This window comes from Gouania willdenowi, chromosome 21 (assembly GCF_900634775.1).
Source record: "Gouania willdenowi chromosome 21, fGouWil2.1, whole genome shotgun sequence".
Taxonomy (NCBI): Eukaryota; Metazoa; Chordata; class Actinopteri; order Blenniiformes; family Gobiesocidae; genus Gouania; species Gouania willdenowi.
Window position 1 is genome coordinate 20,046,130 of NC_041064.1, and position 20,413 is coordinate 20,066,542.

The 20,413-nt window shown below is 38.4% G+C and overlaps 1 protein-coding gene across 6 annotated transcripts in view; it reads left to right on the forward strand.

Annotated features, from left to right (window-relative positions):
* The first annotated feature begins 601 nt into the window (after positions 1-601).
* Positions 602-20,413, forward strand: part of lrch1 (leucine-rich repeats and calponin homology (CH) domain containing 1) — a 75,324-nt gene continuing 55,512 nt past the window's right edge. For all 6 annotated transcript variants that reach the window (XM_028436368.1, XM_028436370.1, XM_028436364.1 and 3 more), the window contains exon 1: positions 602-941. In XM_028436368.1, the coding sequence (XP_028292169.1) occupies positions 725-941 (217 nt within the window). In that variant the 5' untranslated portion in view covers positions 602-724. The remainder of the gene's footprint in view (positions 942-20,413) is intronic.

The following is a 20,413-nucleotide window of genomic DNA, read 5'->3' on the forward strand; positions in this document are numbered from 1 at the left end:
CAACTACATAATAAACACACTGCATTTAAAAGCAAAGCAATGTTTTTTTTAAGGTACATTTGAGAACTAAACAGAAAATAATAACCAAAACCAAATTTGGTTATTATTTTTTTTGTTTAGTTCTTGATCGACTTGATTCAGGTTTTGTGTGTTAGGGGGTCGTTGGTATTAGTAATGACAAAAATGAAAAGAAACAGCAACTTTATTTTGAAGCATGTTTTCTATTCTTACTTCTAACAATGTGAGGCAGCAATTATGTATTTCAGTATTTCTAACTATTAGCCTAATGATATATAATTATTCTCTGAAGTAATCTGAATGAAATGTCTGGATGAAAATGTTAGTAATGTTTTCTCCTACCATAGATCTATGAAATTCCATTCCGCAGCTACTCAGGTGATTAACAGTGATTGTATTTTATATCAAATGGCAACTATTTGTTAAAACCTAAAACTGTCTTCGATTTGTGTCACAGTCTGATTTAAATGATGATGATAGACATTTGAGTTGAGAAGGCATCATCTTTTAATTTTGAGGGTCCTCACCGGATGTCAGATTTCTGAACAACTTGTGTCGCACTGCGCAGCCGCGGACGCAGACACGGCGGTGACAATCAAAGCGGAACCTGACCGCGCGGCACAGCGCTGTAGGAGAGTCGGTGTCCCGTTAACCCGGAGCTTTCCTCTCTCGGATACACCCGGTCCTCTCTCAGTCTCTGTCAACGATGGCGACGCTGGGCCCGGAGTCGGCTCGTCTCCCTCTCACCCAGCTTGGCTCCCCTCCGTCGGCTCAGCCTCCCAGCCTCCTGCCCTCTAACCGGGGCTTGGAGCGGGCACTGGAGGAGGCGGCGGCCAGCGGGGTCCTCAACCTCAGCTGCCGAAAACTGAAGGAGTTTCCCCGCACGGCCGCGAACCACGACCTGACCGATACGGTGGAAGCAGGTAAGAGGCTGTGAGGCCCCCCAGCGATGGGAGCAATAGTAGACCTAAATGTAACAATTTACAGCGGTGTAGGATGTGCACTACCTGGGTCTTTGGCTCTTTACTGTTGGGTCGCATCTGTAAAATGTGCCTCATTCATCAGCTGAAGGTCCTGTGACTCCCTCTCTGTCGTTCCCATGTAATTGGTCAGATTCAGTTTTTTTTGTGTGTGTATCTGGACTGTTTGTGATTGTGGACCTGAAAGATCCTCAGTGGAAATCCCCACTTCTTCCTTTTCATCCATGTACAGCAGTAAACAAGCTGCACCGCTGGAGGAGCCCACTCTCACTCACCTCGTGGCTCTTTGTGCACTCTATATTACACAGTTATTGTAGTGTTTTAGGCTGGCACGGTGTTTGTACTGTTTGTTTACGCTACACTTTGAAATAAAGATGAGTTTATGTCTTTGTGACAGGTGAGGGGTGTTGGTCAAAAGGGCAACGTGTTGTGTTGTGGTGTCTGAAGAACAGCTGTGTGGTACTGATGGTTCACACTACACACTATAACTAAAATGTCCAAAAGGTGTCCCATATTTGTCTTTTTGGCCTTGTTGTAAAGAAGCAGAACCCAGATGGAGTTATTAGTTCAGATAGTGTGGAATTCAACAGAAGGTTACGAATTAAACTCGTCTTTAACATCCCTAAGGCGTCTCTACTTGTCTTCTGCTGTACTTTGTAATACTGTGCTGTAATGTACAATAAGGTAGAAGATACTCTCCAATGTATCGCCTTTCTCACACCTTCCTAGGAGGACAGAACTTAGTCCCCAGGGTCATTGTTCCTTTAGATTTCAGCTTTCGATGGCTATGTGTCAGAGCTGTTGTGTAACCTATTCTGAAACTGTATTCCTCCACAGACATAAATATGGCTTGAGATCACACTTGATTACCAATTCAAACTGACATAAACTGAATAATGTTACTATTTGCTGCATCGTTGCATGCTATATTTCTCATTACTTTGATCTTGGGTTACATCCATATTAGGGATAGACCGATATGAAATTTTTAGGGCCGATGCCAATTTTTTTCCCCATCAGCCTAAGCCGATGACCGATACGGATTGCCGATTTTCTTCAGCCGATACTACTTTTGCTCCCTCAGTTTACATCATAAAAATTACACAATGATGATAACAAATGGTACGAGTCTCGGTTTTTTTTTTTTTAAAAAGGAACATTTATTGAAATTAACAAAGGTGAGGTAGAACGACAACAAGTAAAAAAATATTTAATAAACATTAAAAACAGGTGATGTAGAACAGATAAAAAATATTTCTGCTTTCTGTAAATAATGCGAATCGGCAAACGCAGCAGCCCGCATCGGCGATACACGTAAAAAAACGCAAAAATCGGCCGATGATATCGGCCGGCCGATGTATCGGTCTATCACTAATCCATATAGAGGATGCCATTTTTCTCTGAGACATTTAATATTTTCTACTTCTTGGTTTTTATAATTTACATTTCTGAGTTTAAACCAAATTTCTAAAATATAATGACAACAAGAACACTGATCTAGACCTGTAAGTAACTCTAATGGACATTTAACATGCATTAGGGGACGGATCTAGATAAGCAAACTGCTTTTTTCCGTCGCCCTTTCCGGCATGCAAAAGACAAAAAAAAAAAAAAAAAAAAAAACAAAGTGAATTTTTGTGATTGCAACCATGTCGGAAATGAACCTAATAAATAAATAAATAAAATAACGTGTCTGTCTTCCACTCTTCCTTCATGCAAACATATTTTTTCCTGGAAAGTATGACTTTTTTACTGAAACATAAAATCTGCCAGTAAACAAAGACATGCTTTTATATATTATGTTTTAGGTGCCGTTGGCTACACAGTTGTTTATTATGGGTAGGTAGGAATGGTAATATTAGTTCCTTGAATGAATCCTTTCCTGCAGGATGAAGGTCAGCTGGGTTTCAGTTGCACCAAGGAATCCTAATGATGATATAGTGCTGAGCTTGGCCCTCTTACTTTGTTCATGTACATGGAAAAGAAATGTGACCTGTCCACTACAGAGGTTGAAGGTTTTTTTTTTTTTTTTTTGAGGTACACAAATGTATGAAGTTCATATAATAGTGTCAATAATTTGAGTTCCTAGTTACTACAGAGAGTATCTTTACTGCACTCAGTGCTGTTTGATTTAGGATACAAGCCATGGGCTGCTAATGGTTTATCATCTTAACACTTTTTTTGAGTGTGTCTGTCTTCCTATGCATCAATAGGGCCTTTGATTTTCTGTTTCAGATTTTTCCCATTTCCGTTTTAGGGTAAAACCCATTTTCTACGTCACGTCTGCGTCATTTCACCCATTTCTGTTTCATTTCCATTTAATCATCTTTTCCTATTTAGATGACTTTACTGGCTATAAAACTTCCCAAAACCATACCAAACATCTTAAGCACGGTTATTAGAGTCAAATACTGTTATTCATAGGGCTGGGCAGTTTGACCAAAAATGTATATCATGGTATTTTTCAAAATTCCAATGGTTTTACGGTATATGACGGTATTTTTTTTCATGCATAATCAGGTGTTCACAGCATTTTCTACAGGTTGAGAGAGGAATTACTGCAGTAGATTAAATTAGTGTGGTCTATTTTACTGTCATGATGAGTGAATATTGTAGAATAATTCCACACTAGTAGTAGGGATGTAACGATTCACCCAACTCCCGATACAATTCGATTCACGATACTGGGTTCACGATACGATTCTCTCACTATTTTTTTTTTAGGGAAAATACTGTACTATTCTCCTTTTATTTTTTATTGTCAAAAGAATCCCTAATAAACTATTCAAAACAATGCAATTTAACTAAAAATAAATCTTGAATGAAATAAATAAAGGAATAATACAAATGAAGAAGCCTATTAATTTAAATTCTGGTTCTATAGTAAACAATACAAAACTGCATAATAGTTCTTTTTCTATTTAAAAGTGCAACTGAAAATGTATTTTGTGCCTTAACAATTGGACTTAAAAAAAACCACTCATTGCACTGTATTTGCGTTAGATATTTGTTTGGACCAGCAGAAGGCCGCTGGTAACCCAGTGATCCGTTGGCATGCAGATACCTTGCAGTGAAGAAGAGATGCTATGCTAGCAGACAGAGCTAATAGAAAAACGTGACTTTTACAGATATTCACGTAATATTACAGATATTCTTTCAGTGCTAAAGGGGTAAGGAATCATTTATGAACATGTTTAAGAGTATAAGGCGGCCAGAAAGAAAGTAATAGCAGATTCCGCCCGCCGCCTCCACTTCTGGATAGCGCCTTCTGCTGGTTAAAAAAAGTACTGCGATTCAATTTTCACAGCATCGATGTGAACCGTGATACCTATGAATTGATTTTTAACTGCCTTACGATTAATCGTTACATCCCTAACTAGTAGTAATGCAAGTTTGCAACAGCAGCTCAATGGCTCTTTGCTGCGCTAGCTTCGCTTTAGCATTAGCTTGATTTCTAGCTTTAAATGCTGCATTCCCAGTGGTGTGGTGGTTTCTTATGGTGAATAAAGTAGCGTTTTGTGTGCAGCTCCACCAGGACTTATTTCCGCATTATAGGATTTACTAATTGCGATCCTTTGCTCTCTTTTTTTTGTGTATTACTGCCAAACCGTCGACATGCTAAGCTAACCGTGCCTCCGTGTCCGTGAGCTTTCAATTGTGTCTTTCTTATCCATTTACACCGCAACAAACACCAGAGCGCTACTGTTTGCCTTCCTATTTAGAATTGCAACGTTGAAAAGTGTCCAGTCTGAAACGCGGCGCAGCGTAGCATTCCTAAAGTTACGTAAAGGTACGTCGGTATATTAAAAATTCATATAACGAAAATATATACCGGTATTCGGTATGAACCGGTATACCGCCCAGCCCTAGTTATTCATTTTACTTTTATACATGTTTCAGATCGCTTTCGGAATCCGGGAGTGTTACGCTGAAGTCAGGCAAGATTATGTTGCGGAAGATTTACTATGTTTATTTGCAAAACATTTAAACCTCATCCACCTGTTATAGGGGAACAAATACCATGAAAATGTGTGACATGGTCCCCAAAACATTACATGTGAATTTTAATTACTGCCAACCGGCAAATCACCTTCATGTTTTGCACAAAGCCCCACGCAGAGGTGTGATTGGAGTAGCTTCTGCCGTGACCAGGTAAAATGACCACCAGTTCTACTAATACACCATCAGCTAAACCTGTCTTTGTACTGGTGCCTTTTCAGATGTGAGTCATATTTGGTAAATCATAAGAATCTGCAACACATTAAAAACACACTTTAGTTGAAGCTCTGCATTCATTTTCAATCACAGGATAACGTGATCACCAGACGAATCGTAACACGTAGCGCAAGATTTTGAATGAGAATGGGGGGAATTGGACATATTACTGCATTTGTATCACTTTCTAGACATTCAGTCATCTGTTTCCGGTGAAACATAGTGCATAAATGCATGATAGTGTCCCAAGTATGTGAGGAATTTAAATAAAGAGAGAGAAAAAGTGCCAGATTGCTCTTCAATGTCAGATTGGTTTTTTCCATTTCAGAACATGAATTCTGTTTTTTTCCATCTGTTTTTTGCGATTATGGAAAATCTGAGGCCCTTGTACAACAAGCTTGTACAACATCACCAAGTACTCCTTCACCTTCATGTGACCCAAATTGTTGTTGTTTTGTCAAAGCTTAAACTGAGTTTAAATGCAATTGTAGCCTCGATTCTTCAGTTACATAAAATGTTAGAAACAATTGATTGTTTTCCCAACTCAGCACACGTATTGAATGGCAGATCCAAACGCACATGCACTCCTTGTGCTGCTACTTGTTTTCATATCAGCAACCACTCAAGCCTCAACTTGTGGTGAAATGAACATGAGAGCTTTTTTTCACACCTTCCACCTACGTCCCAAACGTAAGAGGAGGGATTTTAAAGGTGGTAAAAGGCAGGTTTGCTACTGTTCACAGTACACTGACTAAACTTGTCGTATGGGACACAAAGACCAGTATCGGTACCAGTATAATTTAGAATGAAGGAGGAATTTTAACGCATTTCTGCTGACTATTCTATGTTAAATCTTTATTGGATATTGTAAATTTCTGTGTGAGAAATAATGTCAGAAACAATATAAATTACCTTTAAAAATGAAACGGTAAATAACATGCAATTATTAGACGCTTCACTCAGTGGCTTTTATTTGGCATAATGTTTCTTAATGCTTTGAGTTGTGACAGAAATGTTCAGGTAGTTGATATCAACTTACATCAATGAAAAGAAGTGTTGTCTAAGATGATTTTCCCCCGAACTGAAAACCAGTTAATCTGCTTCTGCATGATGGTGTCAACAAGTCAAACTATCAGTGTGTTGTAATTCCCTACTGGCAAAATAGCTGTTACGTTAATCATTCAGCAGTTAAGTATTTATAACCATTTACTCGATATTTATTATTAAGACAAACATGTAAAAACAAGAATTGGTTTAGGTTACATTGAAAAGTTTCCCATAAAAAGAATCTGTTTTTTAATCCGATCACAAAAACACTGTTAATGCTTAACTATTTGCACAAACTTAAAGCTTGAATAAGACAAATGTTGAATCATCTAAATATAATGTTGTTCATGTATGTTAATGAGACCTTCACACACTTTATAACATGTTTACAGTCTTGACCAGAAAGAAAACTTGTGTCTTAGACAAAAGATACACTGTCCCACTTCATTGGAGAAACGTTTCCACTGGTCCTTTCTCACAGCTATATTGTTTGATACTGCCTTAATGCATCTTAAACTGTTATGCATATAGTTTGAATGTGTTTTGAGTTTGTCAAGCCTGCCATAGAAAAATATTATGTCATATGATCACAAATGTGGGACAGATGTTCTGTTGACTAAACATTGCTCTGTAGGTGGAGATCCTCGTTGGCAACATTTCAAAATTAAATTAAAAGGCTCGTAGTAATCACTGTGATTAAATGGGTGTGATGGTTATCAGTTCAATGCAGAGAGGGTTAATGCATGGGGGGACATTGTTCATCTAGTGATTCCTGGGTGGAAAATGCTGTCAGAAAAGTTCATGATAGCAGATTTAAAGTGGCTACCATCACATAGTGCCAATGCAGGCAGTGCTCCGACGTAAGAACCAACAAGGCGTCCTACTGTTGTAAAGGATTGGAAGAACCCATTACATCTACGTCACTGCCAATGCTGGAAAAGCCAGGGAAGGAGGCAACATGTCTCTGACCGAACCTCTACCATCATTCACCATCTTTTGATGAAGTTTGCAATTTAAGTTCAGTACAGGTACCCTTTCAGATTAGAACAAGGTGTCCAACTCTTCATGTTGTTGATTGTTCAATCTTGTTTTTCCTAACTCTTAATGTTACAGATTACGTCAGATGACGTCAATGCAAAAAATACGTTGATGCAAAATGTGCACGCCGATGCGTCGTTTTACCAAAACAAAGATGGCGGCACCGGAGAATAACTAACGCGAGTGGCACCTCCGAGTTTCAAAAGTGCAAGGCAGTGAAGGCACGCACTCGTTCGTTGAAGGTAGCTGTTACTGTACGGCAGCGCGTCAACGGGATAAGGAGGAAACATCCGCCGTAACATCAGTGGCAGCAGCAGCAGTCGCATGCACGCACACACACTCGATGAGAGAACACATTTACATACCACTGTGATACCCTAGTAGTCCGTCCTGATTTGTAAATTAAACACAATGTATGTTTGCTGTACACATAGGCATCTATTGGAGTTTTTACTTTGCATTCTGACCTTTTCTTTTTTCCCTTAAACTTCTTGGTAAAAAGGAAAGTTTATTTTAATGCTACTTCTGACTGAATGCATTATTTTGTACTTTTATATTCTTGCTTGAACTTTATTTTGGAATTTATTTTGAGTTGAAGAGCAATAAACATTGCAGTGTTAAGGAATTCTTTTTTCTTTTCATTTTAGATACAGTATGTAAATCAACATGTATAAAAAAAATCACTGTCGGGTAATCGCATGGGGCTTATGCACTTAAAAAAACAGTGTCTTTGGCTGGAATCAATGCAAAGGGCAAGACGAACCAGAAGTCAATCGTTTTTAAAATACTGTAATATTTGGTGATTTGATTAATTGCAGAATGTGAGCCTGAGGCATGATGTATTTCCCATGAATTTACCACCCTCTTTTCCTCCACCTCACCGCTTTTCCTTCCCTTTCATTTACCACACACATGTAGAGGAAGCTGTGGATTTCCAGGAATGTGTTGTTAGAGGAGGGGTCTATCCGTTTAGGGCCTGTGCCACACCTGAGCGCAGTGACAGCTGGGTGGGAAACGCATACCTACTTATCCTTCCTTATAATTTGGGTTTCCTTTTAGACATTACCAGTAATAAAGCTCTCAGTGCATTGATGATACATTATTTCACTTCCCTCTTATCTCAAACATGATAGTGAAACTAAAAAGATTTAAAGCAACCTAAAATTATAATGACTGTCTGCAACCTGATCACCATCACTGTGGGCCCCTCAGCAAGGCCCTAAGGCCTGAATGCTCATAGGGCCTGCCCACTTCTCCCAGAGTTTACTCATTTCCATGTCATGTGTCCGTGTCAGACATGTTCTAACAGCAGCACTAGTCACTAGAGTTGCACTGAAAATAAAGTTCTTTGCCAAAACTGAAAACCGTAAATGAGGAAACCAAGGCAGAACACTGACATACCAAAATAAATTCATATGCTTTATTAGTTTTTGGCTGTGACTGCGTTATAACCTCACTATAATCAAGACATTGCAATTTCATCAATTAATATTAATGCTTTTAAATATAAATGAATTAAAATGAAACAATGCACAATATAAAATACAGTGTTTAACTTGACTCCATTCATGAGTTCATTCAATATTCTACAGGCCTATAACTGACTGGGTTGCTGAAAGAGAGTCAAATTGAATATGTTCTCTCATAGAAACACAAAGTGCATTTAGGTTCTTGATGAAAAGCAGCATCTCTGCTTTATCATAGTGAAGTCTGTTCCTCTTCTCATTGATCTACAGTACTTCTGCTCTGTGCACGTCTCCGTTACTCTCCAAATAGCTTCTCTGCGTGGCGTGCATCATGTCTTGTGCACCACTTTATTTTGATGTCCAAGTAATGCGCTTTCCAATGCGGATTAATGCAGTTGCGATGAAGTGCAGATGATCTCGGTGAAAAGTATTCTGACACTCTAAAGTTTAATTTATTCTTCTGATGCATATTTTGGATTTTTTGAAACTACATCGCGCACTTCAGGCCATGGTGTAACCAGGTCCGCATCGATGGGATGCAGAAACATAAAACCCACTTTAGAGTGAACTTTACATTGTTTTAACTCCGTGCTCCGTCTCAACCTCTGCTTAGAAGAAGCTTTAGTGCTCAGACATGTTGAGGTACGTCCACAGTGTGGACACATTGGCTCATATCCAGACAAGCGTGTTTGCTCGCATCATAACAATATGCTGTTTCAGCCGGCTTGTTTCAGTGAAAAAAGTGTTTTTAAAAATTTTCAGTGGCTACATTTTCTGTGCATGAGCTCCTTCTCAAATTATATTTTCTTGCCAGGTTTCAAACTCACAAAGATGAAAACGGATGACAGAATTAGTCAGTGCTTAGAAGAGTTAAATTCTGCTGCACTTGACAAGTTTTTGTATTAAACTAACAATCTTGCATTGTTTAATTTCACTGAAACATCCTTGTTGAAACAGCATTGTTTTATCGTCTCATTTACACCGAAGAGTTGTTTGCTTTATGTGACACAGCTTTATTTCTCTCACAGTTGTGCACAAAGGTGAAAACCTATGAGCAAACGGCAAAAAAACAGCCACAAAGGTGAAAACCTATGAGCAAACGGCAAAAAAACAGCCACACACACATACACACACACACACACACACACTGACAACAAATGTTATGTTCAGGTCCTGCATGAACTCTTCCACTCCTTCACAGTCACAAGGCTGCGTTTAGGTCCAGAAACATGATACCTTTTTATTTTCCGTGAATCTGTATCAGGTAGTACTGAAGGAATTTGGTCAGTACCTAAAACAAAAAAAACAACCTGAATTCATATGATTGGATATCGTTTTTTTTTTTTTAACTCACTGATCGGTGATCGGCCCAAAAATCCTGATCGTGTAAAGCGTAGTTGATGTTACATTGTACTAATTGTATTTATATATATATATATTAGCTGAACAAAGATTTATATTAATCAGATGTTCAAATAATTTTTGGACCTCTGGCTAACCGGAATAAGGGTGGGGTTGTAACACTGTAGGGTGGAGCAGTGAAGCCCAAGATACCAGGACTTGTAGCAGCACAAGGGAAGTGACCACTCCCCACCTCATTGTTTTCAGGCGGCTGCTGGATGCATTGTTTCCTGTCGGGGAAACCTAACATATATTGACCTCCTAAAACTAAGAACAAGGAAATCTATGAGTGCACTTTTTTTAATTAATGTGTTGTGCCTTATGCTCTTCAAATGCACCACTTAAAAAAATCCTGGCAGCTTCCAGTCGATTTGGAATATTTGCGTTTACCAATCAATTCCACTCCTTTTCCCACCACACACAATAATGGCACCAATGAAAGATTGTGTCCTTAATAGAGAAAAATATATTTCAAAACAAAATATATATGTTTTAATATGCCTTGACTTTAATGATAATAGCAAGCATAGATACTGTGTTTACATTGGGAACTAATAGCTTCTCCTTTATCCTTATCATGAGTAAGATATTTAGGGCCCTATATAATCCATTTTAATTATTTTTTTTACAAATTGCCTGTTTTCCACATTAATTTTTTAAAGGCGAAGGCGATACATCTCATGAGCGGTCCCCGGAAATATTTCCTCATTAAAAAACATTCCTAGCCTCACGGTGACAGCGTTTCATCCCGATTTGGTCCATTTCCGCATTCAACAGTAGATTCTGTTTTCATTGGTCGATTTTGAGATTCCGTCCGCGATTCCGTTAACGTAGATTTTATAGGGCTTATGGGTCTGTACATTTATTGTCATTTAATTTGGGATTTTTGTGTGATGTATGGCGATAAAGGGCTTTTCATTGTGCCAGTGGACAGTTTTAGACTTATACTAGCTTCTCTCCTCTCACTGTCGTTGCCTAGATTTAATCCTGTTGTAATTTTTTCAATATTACATAGTACATATATTTGTATGTTTAAGCAATGGTTGAGCAAGACTTTGGCGCATGGATGTTTGATTTTGTTTATCAGCGCCATCTTTCTACAGTGCGGTTGCACCGCACCGTCTCTGAATGCAGGTTTGAAGTTGCACAGTGTTTGCAGTTCTCTTTGAAATGTCCACACAATGAACAGTATATGCTTGTGACAAAGCCCTCTTTATGGTCAGTATTATATCTGATTTAGGATTTGGTTTGGTCAACGGAAGGAAGGCGAACATCCTACAGTTTTTTATGTCAGCATGCATCTTTATATATCTGACATATAGATTTCCTAGGTCGTGCATGTGCAGGTACAGGTAATTCTATGTCTTTTCTAAGTGAACTAAGGTGTTCTGTTAAAAGCAGTTTGGGTTGGCTGGTCAAAGAGCAAAAACCAGACTTGGTTTACATCCATCGACTCATATAATTTGTTTTGAGTCATTTTCTTTTTCTTTTGCTTACTTCCGATTGCCCCCTCTTTGGAAACATCCTACTACCCTTGATAATTTATTATCTCTCCATAACACTATTACCTCTTTGTTTCCACCACTTTGCACCCCAGGGTTTCAGTTCTGTAGCAGCATGGATTTTTTCCTCTGGGTATTCCAGTCATCTTTCCGCATCATGCATGTTAGCTTAAAAAGTATTTAAATGGATGTACAGGAGTAAGTGTGGGAGGTCCTGTGATTGTGCTAAAGTGATCCCTTTAGATTGAATTGAATGTGTTACACGTTCAATCTCTTCAATCAACAACATTCCTCAGTTTGTGTAACTTGGACCTTGTTCCTCAAGATGACATTTCATCACCTCCCGAGTGTTTAAATGATCTTCATTTTGGAAATATTCTCAGTGTGTCAGGGAGTAAAAACTGATGGTTAATGTAATAAATCTGACATTTCTTTGTGGTTTTCTGTCAAATTTAGACCACACAACTACAAACTAGATAAGAACTAAGAACAAGTATAAATCTTTAGAGGTCATGACTTTGATGTGGGATAGAATGTTGTCTTTTTGATATCTGAAACCAGCGATACGACCCAAGACCACATGAATGCTTTGCACCTTTCAACCGTGGCAATGATGTCACACATTAACTCAGATTTTTTTAACTGGGTTTGTCTCTGGTTTCACAAAGCGTGTCATCCCAGTGGCACTATGTAGAGAGGGCTTATTATGGATTTGTAGGTGTTTGTATCCTAAATGAAATTTTTTTTTCTTTCTTTTAAAATAACCATCAGTGTTACTCATCTGCTGCTGCTCTCTGCCCAGATTAAACGGTCGCTCTGAAGACGCTCTGTGAAGCAGAAAATATAATAAACGCATTTACAGAACTAAAAGTAGATTTGTCTCGAGGGGAGTAAACCTGCATCATCTTTTGGCATATCAGATCATTCATGTTTTAAATCCTATTTATTTTATTTTATTTTTCCGATCTCTTTTTATTTCATTAAATTTTTTATATTTATTTTTTGTTTAATAATTTTTTTAATTTTTTACTTTTTGTGTTTAATGTCCATGTTTGATGCTTCTTTTGCTTCTATCCATGAGTTGTGTTACCGTGGTAACATGACAGCCAAAGTTATTCACACAAACTAATAACGCGGTGCACGCTGCTTCCAAAGATGTCTGCTGAAGCTCTTCTGCACCCTCTGATGTGACTTGTTAGAAGTCTGTGTTGCATTTATCTATAACTCATGACTGGGCATACTCTAGTAATAAAAATCCCTTCCAACATCTAGGGATATCTACCAGTAATTGGTCTAAATAAGGAATTTCTGCTAAAACATCACTTTAGATGCAGCTGGATTGAACCCAATGTTTGAGGTAATTGACTGTAGAAGGAAGGTATCCACCTTTGTTCTCTTTCATCAGTTCTCCCGTTTCTCCTTTTCCGCTGCAGCCAACCTTGAGAGATAACACATTTCCTTCCTGAGGCAGGTCAAGGAAATCTTTTTCACAATTTGTTCACCAGTTTTGCTCGCCTCAGCTTTGACATCATTTAACTTGCGTCAACTAATTGTTTTTTTTCAGTGACTGACGTTCTTAAGAGGCTTAGTTTTAGATGATAAGAAACTGTTACCACACTTAATACTTTAGTTTCTATGTGTCTATGTTTTGAATTGTTTTCTGTGATCATTACTCCAGTTCATTGATCAATATGTCCAAAATCTTCAAAATGGCGATTCCCACAAATAAGGTAATATTACTGTGTTTTGAGTCATTTATAACAACTTTTTGTAACAAAGTTTTAATATTCAGCATTAAACCAATCATCTAAAGTAGTGGTGCCCAACGCATTGATGGCGATCTACTGGTCGATCGTGGAGGCATTTTGTGTCGATTGCGCTCATGGGCCTTAATACTTCATAAATGAGTGAGAACGCCACAGTCCCGTATACTAGAAATTAAACCTCAATTTGAGAGGGCGCTTGCGCACTAATTGATTCATTTACAACCTCTAATAAGTAGAAGAAGACCCCATGCCAGCCCAAAGCCGCTCACAGAGTCACACCAGCCCGACCAGGTACAGCAGCATCATCAGACAACCTCTGTGTGTGGAAGCCATTGACTGTGTGGTATTGACCGGCACCGCTAAATGTGGTTTCATCCCCCCACACACTGACCAGCTCTATTACCCTGTAATATTAAGCCATAGTAATCCGTCACCATCATTGGCCTGTCAATTCCTCAGTTTCCTCCTTACTGGATCATTTGATTCCTGTGTTTTCTAACCAATATACCAACATATTACCTAAGTGTGCCTCTCAGAGAACTCACAAGATTTGGGTTAACGTAGACATAGCATTTGTGTATTCTGATTCAGTCTTTAACATGGGTCCTAATGAATTGAGCAGCTGTGATTGGTGCATCTGTGAATTTGAACTGTGAGACGATTTGAGATGAACAAACGTCAGACCATCACACTTTCAGAGTTTATGCTCTGCCATGATGAAATGGAAATGCTACATTTTTACTCTGTATATTTTACAAACTTTATTTTTGAAAGATTTGTATTGATTGTATTTACATTTTTAAAATACATTTCAATCTAACTCAGTTTTAAGTGTTACTGCTTCAATATTATTATTGCATTTTAATATTATACAGATATTTAATAATTTTCTAATCATTGTAACAGTTTAAATATTAGAATCACATTATTTTCAGTGATAAGCACCGAATATTCGGCCACCGAATATATTCGGCCGAATATTGCAAAAGAAGCAATGACGCAATCAAACAACTTGCAGTGATTTTGAGTCGGAAAAGTGTGTGCACGTTGCTACAGGAGCAGAGCAGCAACAGCTCCTCCTTTCCGCACACAAACACAGCCAGACTCTATCCTTACCGCTCTCCGTCGACCGTCACCGCGTAAAAGTTGGAAGCTGTCCGTTGAGTCCGTTGTTAGCGCTGTGAGCCATGAATCTGTAAACATCCCCATTGTTTCCTCCTTATACTGCATCGGGTCTCGCTGCATAGACTTGTGTAGCAATAGCACACTCAAAGTCGCTTTACAGAATTAAGGGATTATTATTTCACTCCACACTTAGTGGTGGTAAACTACTATTGTAGCCACAGCTGCCTTGGGTCAGACTGACGGAAGCGATGCTGCCAAAGTGCCCCATCGGCCCCTCCGACCACCACCAACATTGACTCGCACACTACATTCAAACTAACATGGAAACATAGTTTACTAGGCATTGTGGGTGAAGTGTCTTGCCCAAGGACACAATGACAGATACCAATGACAGGAGGTGTGTTAGGTGACGTCACCTACCAACGTGGGCAAAATCCAACTCGCCCGTTTAAAGCTGACTTTTTACAAAATGTGGAATAACAAGGGAGGGAGGAAACTTTTCAAATCTGTCCCTCTGAGGTTAAAGGAATGTATATCACCATAGCAAAACCATTATGAAGTGATTTTATTCATCATACCGTCCCTTTAATGCATTTTAGTTTGTTTTTTTTTTTTTTGGAATGCAGGCTTTGTTTTATTTTAAGGGCTAATATAAATGAAAACCTTTGTTGTGCTACTGGAATATTTAAAAAATGTCAGATTATTCAATAAACATTCACTTTCTTTAAAAAACATGTCTAAAAAATTAATTCGAGACTATTTATGCACTAAAAAAAATAGTGAAAAACCAAGCGTTTATATTTTATTCACAAATTTTCATTTCGGTGCATCCTTTGTTGTGACACAAGTCCTAACTCAGGGTACGAGTCCTACTGTTAAACACCAAAGAGTCAAACTGTCTGTTGTAAATAAGTGGCTGCTTTGACAATGATGTTTGGACAAATTGTGTAAACCATTCTACTTGAAAGCGTTCTTTGGATATATTTTTTTTTTATTAAACTTGTGTCAGAACCACACTAGGATTTATAACACAGCTTCTTTATGCACCATGAAAGCAATTTTTTTTTGGTTGAAGCTCACACAGTAATTACACACAAGGATTTTCTTCTTTTAGCTATAATGTACCTCCTCTAGTTTATATCAGTCTTTTTGAGTCTAACCCAATGTAAACAGATTATGTATAAAACAAAGAATCCTAATATAGCTACAAAACACATATGAAGACAAAGGATTACACATTATGTGGTATCTCTTTAACTTGCATATAAAATGAAGCTGGGAAATAAAATACATCATTGTGTTTTTCTCCAAATCTGTGTCGAACATTTTCAGTGAATCCTGACAGACGCTGAATCCCTTGAATAAATAAACGAGCACGGTCTCCTATCCATCCAAATGTAGGCCAAACTCACCCCCAAAACATACACACACACACGCACACATACACACACACACACACACACACACACACACACACACACACACACACACACACACACACACACACACACACACACACACACACACACACCCCTCTCGCTCCCACTTAAATCCTTCTGGCACGAGACATTCTGATAGATAAACACATGGAGGTGGTTCACGGAAACAATCTTTCCATACCCCTCTCCTTCAGGCTTATCCTAATTTACCAAAGAGTTCATGCCAGCATACATAAATGTGTGTTTGCATACACAGTTTATTTCTAAACACATGGACACACTGTAAAATAAATCCACATCCAGTCTGATAAAAAGCTTTGGGATTAAGTGAAATCTGAAATCAAGTCCCCAAAATCAAAACACCTCACCTTCTGTAATGGGACTGTTGATCCCTCCTCACAAGAATGGATACCTTTGTTTATACTATAGCAAACAGCTCACACAGACCTGTGCAGAACAAAGCTCGGACAGTGTGTTAAACAAGAAGCAAGAGAAACTAAACTATTGACAAAGGAAGTCCTTTTGTTTTTGCTGGTGTACAAAAAACACTCTGTTCTTGTTAAGTGTGAAAAATCCATTGGATAGCTGTGCTGTTTCCATGTTGTGTAAAGGTTTTTAACATGTCGAAAATTCAACATTTTACCAAGAGTAAAAAGCCAGGGCAGAACTGTTGTATATCTTTCTACACAACGCAACTATAGGATGATAACTGCTATCAATCTGAGTGCATTGGGAAAACTGCAACAATATATGACCTCATTCATGCCTCAAACAGTCATCATACCACCCAGTTCTAATCTTTTTTCTCCAGTCTTGCATGCATATTTTTAATTAGTTCTGCTACTCTGTCTTCGGGTACAACTTGTAATTAGCAATAATGAAACCTGAAGCTGTTGCCATTTTATTGCAAGCATTGGTGAATGGTTGCAGTTTAAAAGCTGTTTTATGGGATAACAAACAGTGATAAATCATTCAAACTGGAGTCTCTGATCCTATTCTAGTTGACACCTATTCTAGTCAGGCTGCAAAGGCACTTTACACGTTTTTGTAATTGTGATAATAATGGACCTAGCTCTGGTTGCTCTTGCTTCCTGTCCATGCATTCTGGCTGCAGTGCATAGCTGCCAACAAGCTAATCTGACTGGTTAGCTGGCATTGTAAAATGGGTATGACGGCACAGTGGATGCACTCATGCAGAGCAGGACCTTTCTGTTTAGACTTGGCACATCCTTCCCTTTATGTTTATTTTTACTGTAGGCATGCTGGTTCTCTTTCACAGTCAAATCCCATCTGAAAACCGCAGAGAGAACTTTTACCTGCTACTACCACCTTCTCGCTGATTCTCCTCCGCGCCGAATCCTTTCTAGTCTGGTCCCGGTTATAAAGGCCGTGTCATACATCTCCAGGTGGTCACACACAGCTTCTACTCTATTTGCATGGGTGAACAGACTGGTGTTTGGTTTGACGGCCTGACGTAATCGTCAACAAAGACTCTGATTGGCTTTTGTCATGTGAAACAGCCGCAGGAGTTAAATAATTTCAACTCTTGCGAATGTGTGGGTGTGCGGATATGCATAAAATCGGGAGCGCGCTCGCATGGCCAACGCACTTGACGTGCGGATCGCACCGCACCGCAGCACTGGAAAGATTTCACATCTGGTACGCATCTATTCATTGACTTTGTATGTAATCTGGAAGTACGGACATTTCATGACGCATCTGGTGTGAACGCAGCATTAAAACGTTTTGGAGGCATTTACCCTCTGTCTTTAGCAAGATCTAGAACTAATTTTAAATGACAAAAAAAACCCTGCTATTTCTCTTTAGTTTGGTGTTAGAAGAGCCATCAAGGGCCATGTAAATACAGTTGCATGTATGCAGGACGTAGAAGTAATAGTTTCAAACATTTAAACTTGATCTCTTAAAAACAGTTAATAGTGTGTAGCCCGCAACACTTATAGTATCTGTGTTTAGTGAGACCATGGGGTATGTATCTTGGGAATTGAGCAGTGTTTGATGAGCACATGTACCCTGAAGCCCCATGCAACCCCACGCAAATTAGTAATGTGCTGAGAGCAGAGATAGATGTGGGTCAGCGATGGAGGTAGAGGAGGGGGTGTGATTGTAGTGTGTATGTGTGTGTGTGTGATGGTAGCAGGTTGCAAGTTTGAGGAACTTCCCCTCTCTAATCCTGTTAATTAATTAGAATTAAATTGGGTTTTAAGCCTTTATTCGTCATGTATATGTTACACGCATATTGAAATTTGTCCTCTGTAATTTAACCCATCACTGGGGAACAGTCAATGTTAATGTTAATTTTGCCGCCTGCCAGCTACCTTCCCCTTTCCTTTCCTTTGGTGTTCCCTTTTTTTTTGGGTAATATCTATTTTAACCCCAGTGTAAATTTTCCCTCCATCTTCTTTCAGCTTTTCAAATTGGTTTGTTCATCCCTTCTGAAGACTTTTATCTTAGGGTGTACTCACACTGGCAACTGGGGCCGTTCCAAGCTCACAGCAGGAATCCCCCCCTCCCTGTCCCTTTTCTGGCACGGTAGAACGGACGTGATCACCAGCTCAACTCGGTTCCCACAGAGAAACACATCACGTTAATTTATGACACACGTATGGCGTTACGTCACCATTAAGCGACTCTGGGTTTGTTGTTGACAGTACATTCTGTTAATTTCATATTTTCTGTTGCGTAGGGTAACTATAAACCAAGATTTACCCAGACACGTGCTCTTTTCACGGACTGGGTTTCCCAGGGCCCCTGAACGCATCACGTTAATTTAAATGACTGTAACTCTGCTCATATTTGCTCTACGGAGAAATTCCACCAGTTTATGAAAGATAATAAGTTGCTCTTTACGGCCAGTGTCGGTACATTGCGGTAATTTTACTCACACGTAACGGAAACATTAAAGATGCCGCTTTGTTTTGACGAAATCGACACAAGGAACAGAGAGAACCAAGTGAGTGAGAAAGAAAGAGATTGAAACAGACCAAATAACGGTGGATTTAATAAAAATTAAAGACTCTCTCTGACGATAAAAACCACCATGAATGGAGGTTCAAATGGATTTGAAAACAAAGGAGGAAACTGAGCCTATAAAGGTAAGATCAGTTTAATTTCTGGATCAATAAATGTCGTTCTGATTTTGTGGAGCTAGTCTTTGTGTAAATTAATATAAGTGTAAATAGATGCATTTAATGTGTGAGACAGTTTGGGACAGAGTATTTGTGTGTTTGTTTAAACTTCGTGTGTGTCTGTGTGTCCATCTGAGCATATTTATCTCCATCACTTTCAGTTTTCCTTTTGATGAACATGACAATATCTAACTCTTCTTTTATTTCTTCTTCTTTAAGTCCATGCAGAGTGGACACGCCTCTCCCTGGACATTAAAACCATGAGCTGATCCTGGTTTCCATCATCTGGTTTAGACCCATCACTTCCACAGACAACAGACAGAATAAAACTCAGAGTCAACATGGGACCATGGGATGCACTTATTTATTGAAATGTATATTAAATGATTATTTAACTTTCTGTAATTTTATTTTTTAGGAGATGTTTTTAATTGTTTCAATAATTTAGAGACTTAAGGAACAGATTGTTATAATGCATAATAAAGGTGATTTACTTGAGTCAGCACTAATTTCAGATTGTTTTTAAGTCTTTGTATAAAAATACTTTAACAGGACAACAATGATGTGCAGAGCTGCAGTAATGTTGGCTTCATACAATAATAATAATAACAACCACTGCACATGCCACCAGAGAAGCTTCCAGTGAATAATTTACAAATAAAAAAAAGTTCACTGATGGTGACATTGAGATCTCAATGTCACCATTGAGATCTCAATGTCACCATCAGTGAACTTTTTTTAGTTTTTTGTAAATTATTCACTGGAAGCTTAGATATTGTGTGACAAAGATATCAAAGTGTGTTGTTTTGAGTATAGTCATATTTATGATTAAAAGTTATGATTGTATTATATTCTAAAGTTTAGAATTATCTAGCTTGTCTTCCTTTCTTTCTGTTCACAGCATAACCTTATATTTAGTTCTACAAAATGTGTTTACAGCTAATTTTACTGATTATTGTTACACATCATCCTGCATGTGCATTATATACAGTATAAATGTGTAGATTTAACTGTTGGAGAAACCATTTTATTAAATACAAAGAAAACGACATGCAAACAGAAAAACAAAGGTAGAAAGTGTATTTAATTTATGAAATTAGTGAGTTGTTAAAGTGCTGAGGTGCAGCGGAGGGTCTTCTTCTGCAGAGACGTGATGATGAGGGGTCCGAGTAAAACCCAAAATTCCATGGTAATTTTGAGGGTATAAACATGCATATAAACACATTACTGGTATATTAACCCATATAAACCAAAAAATATAGAAATGGGA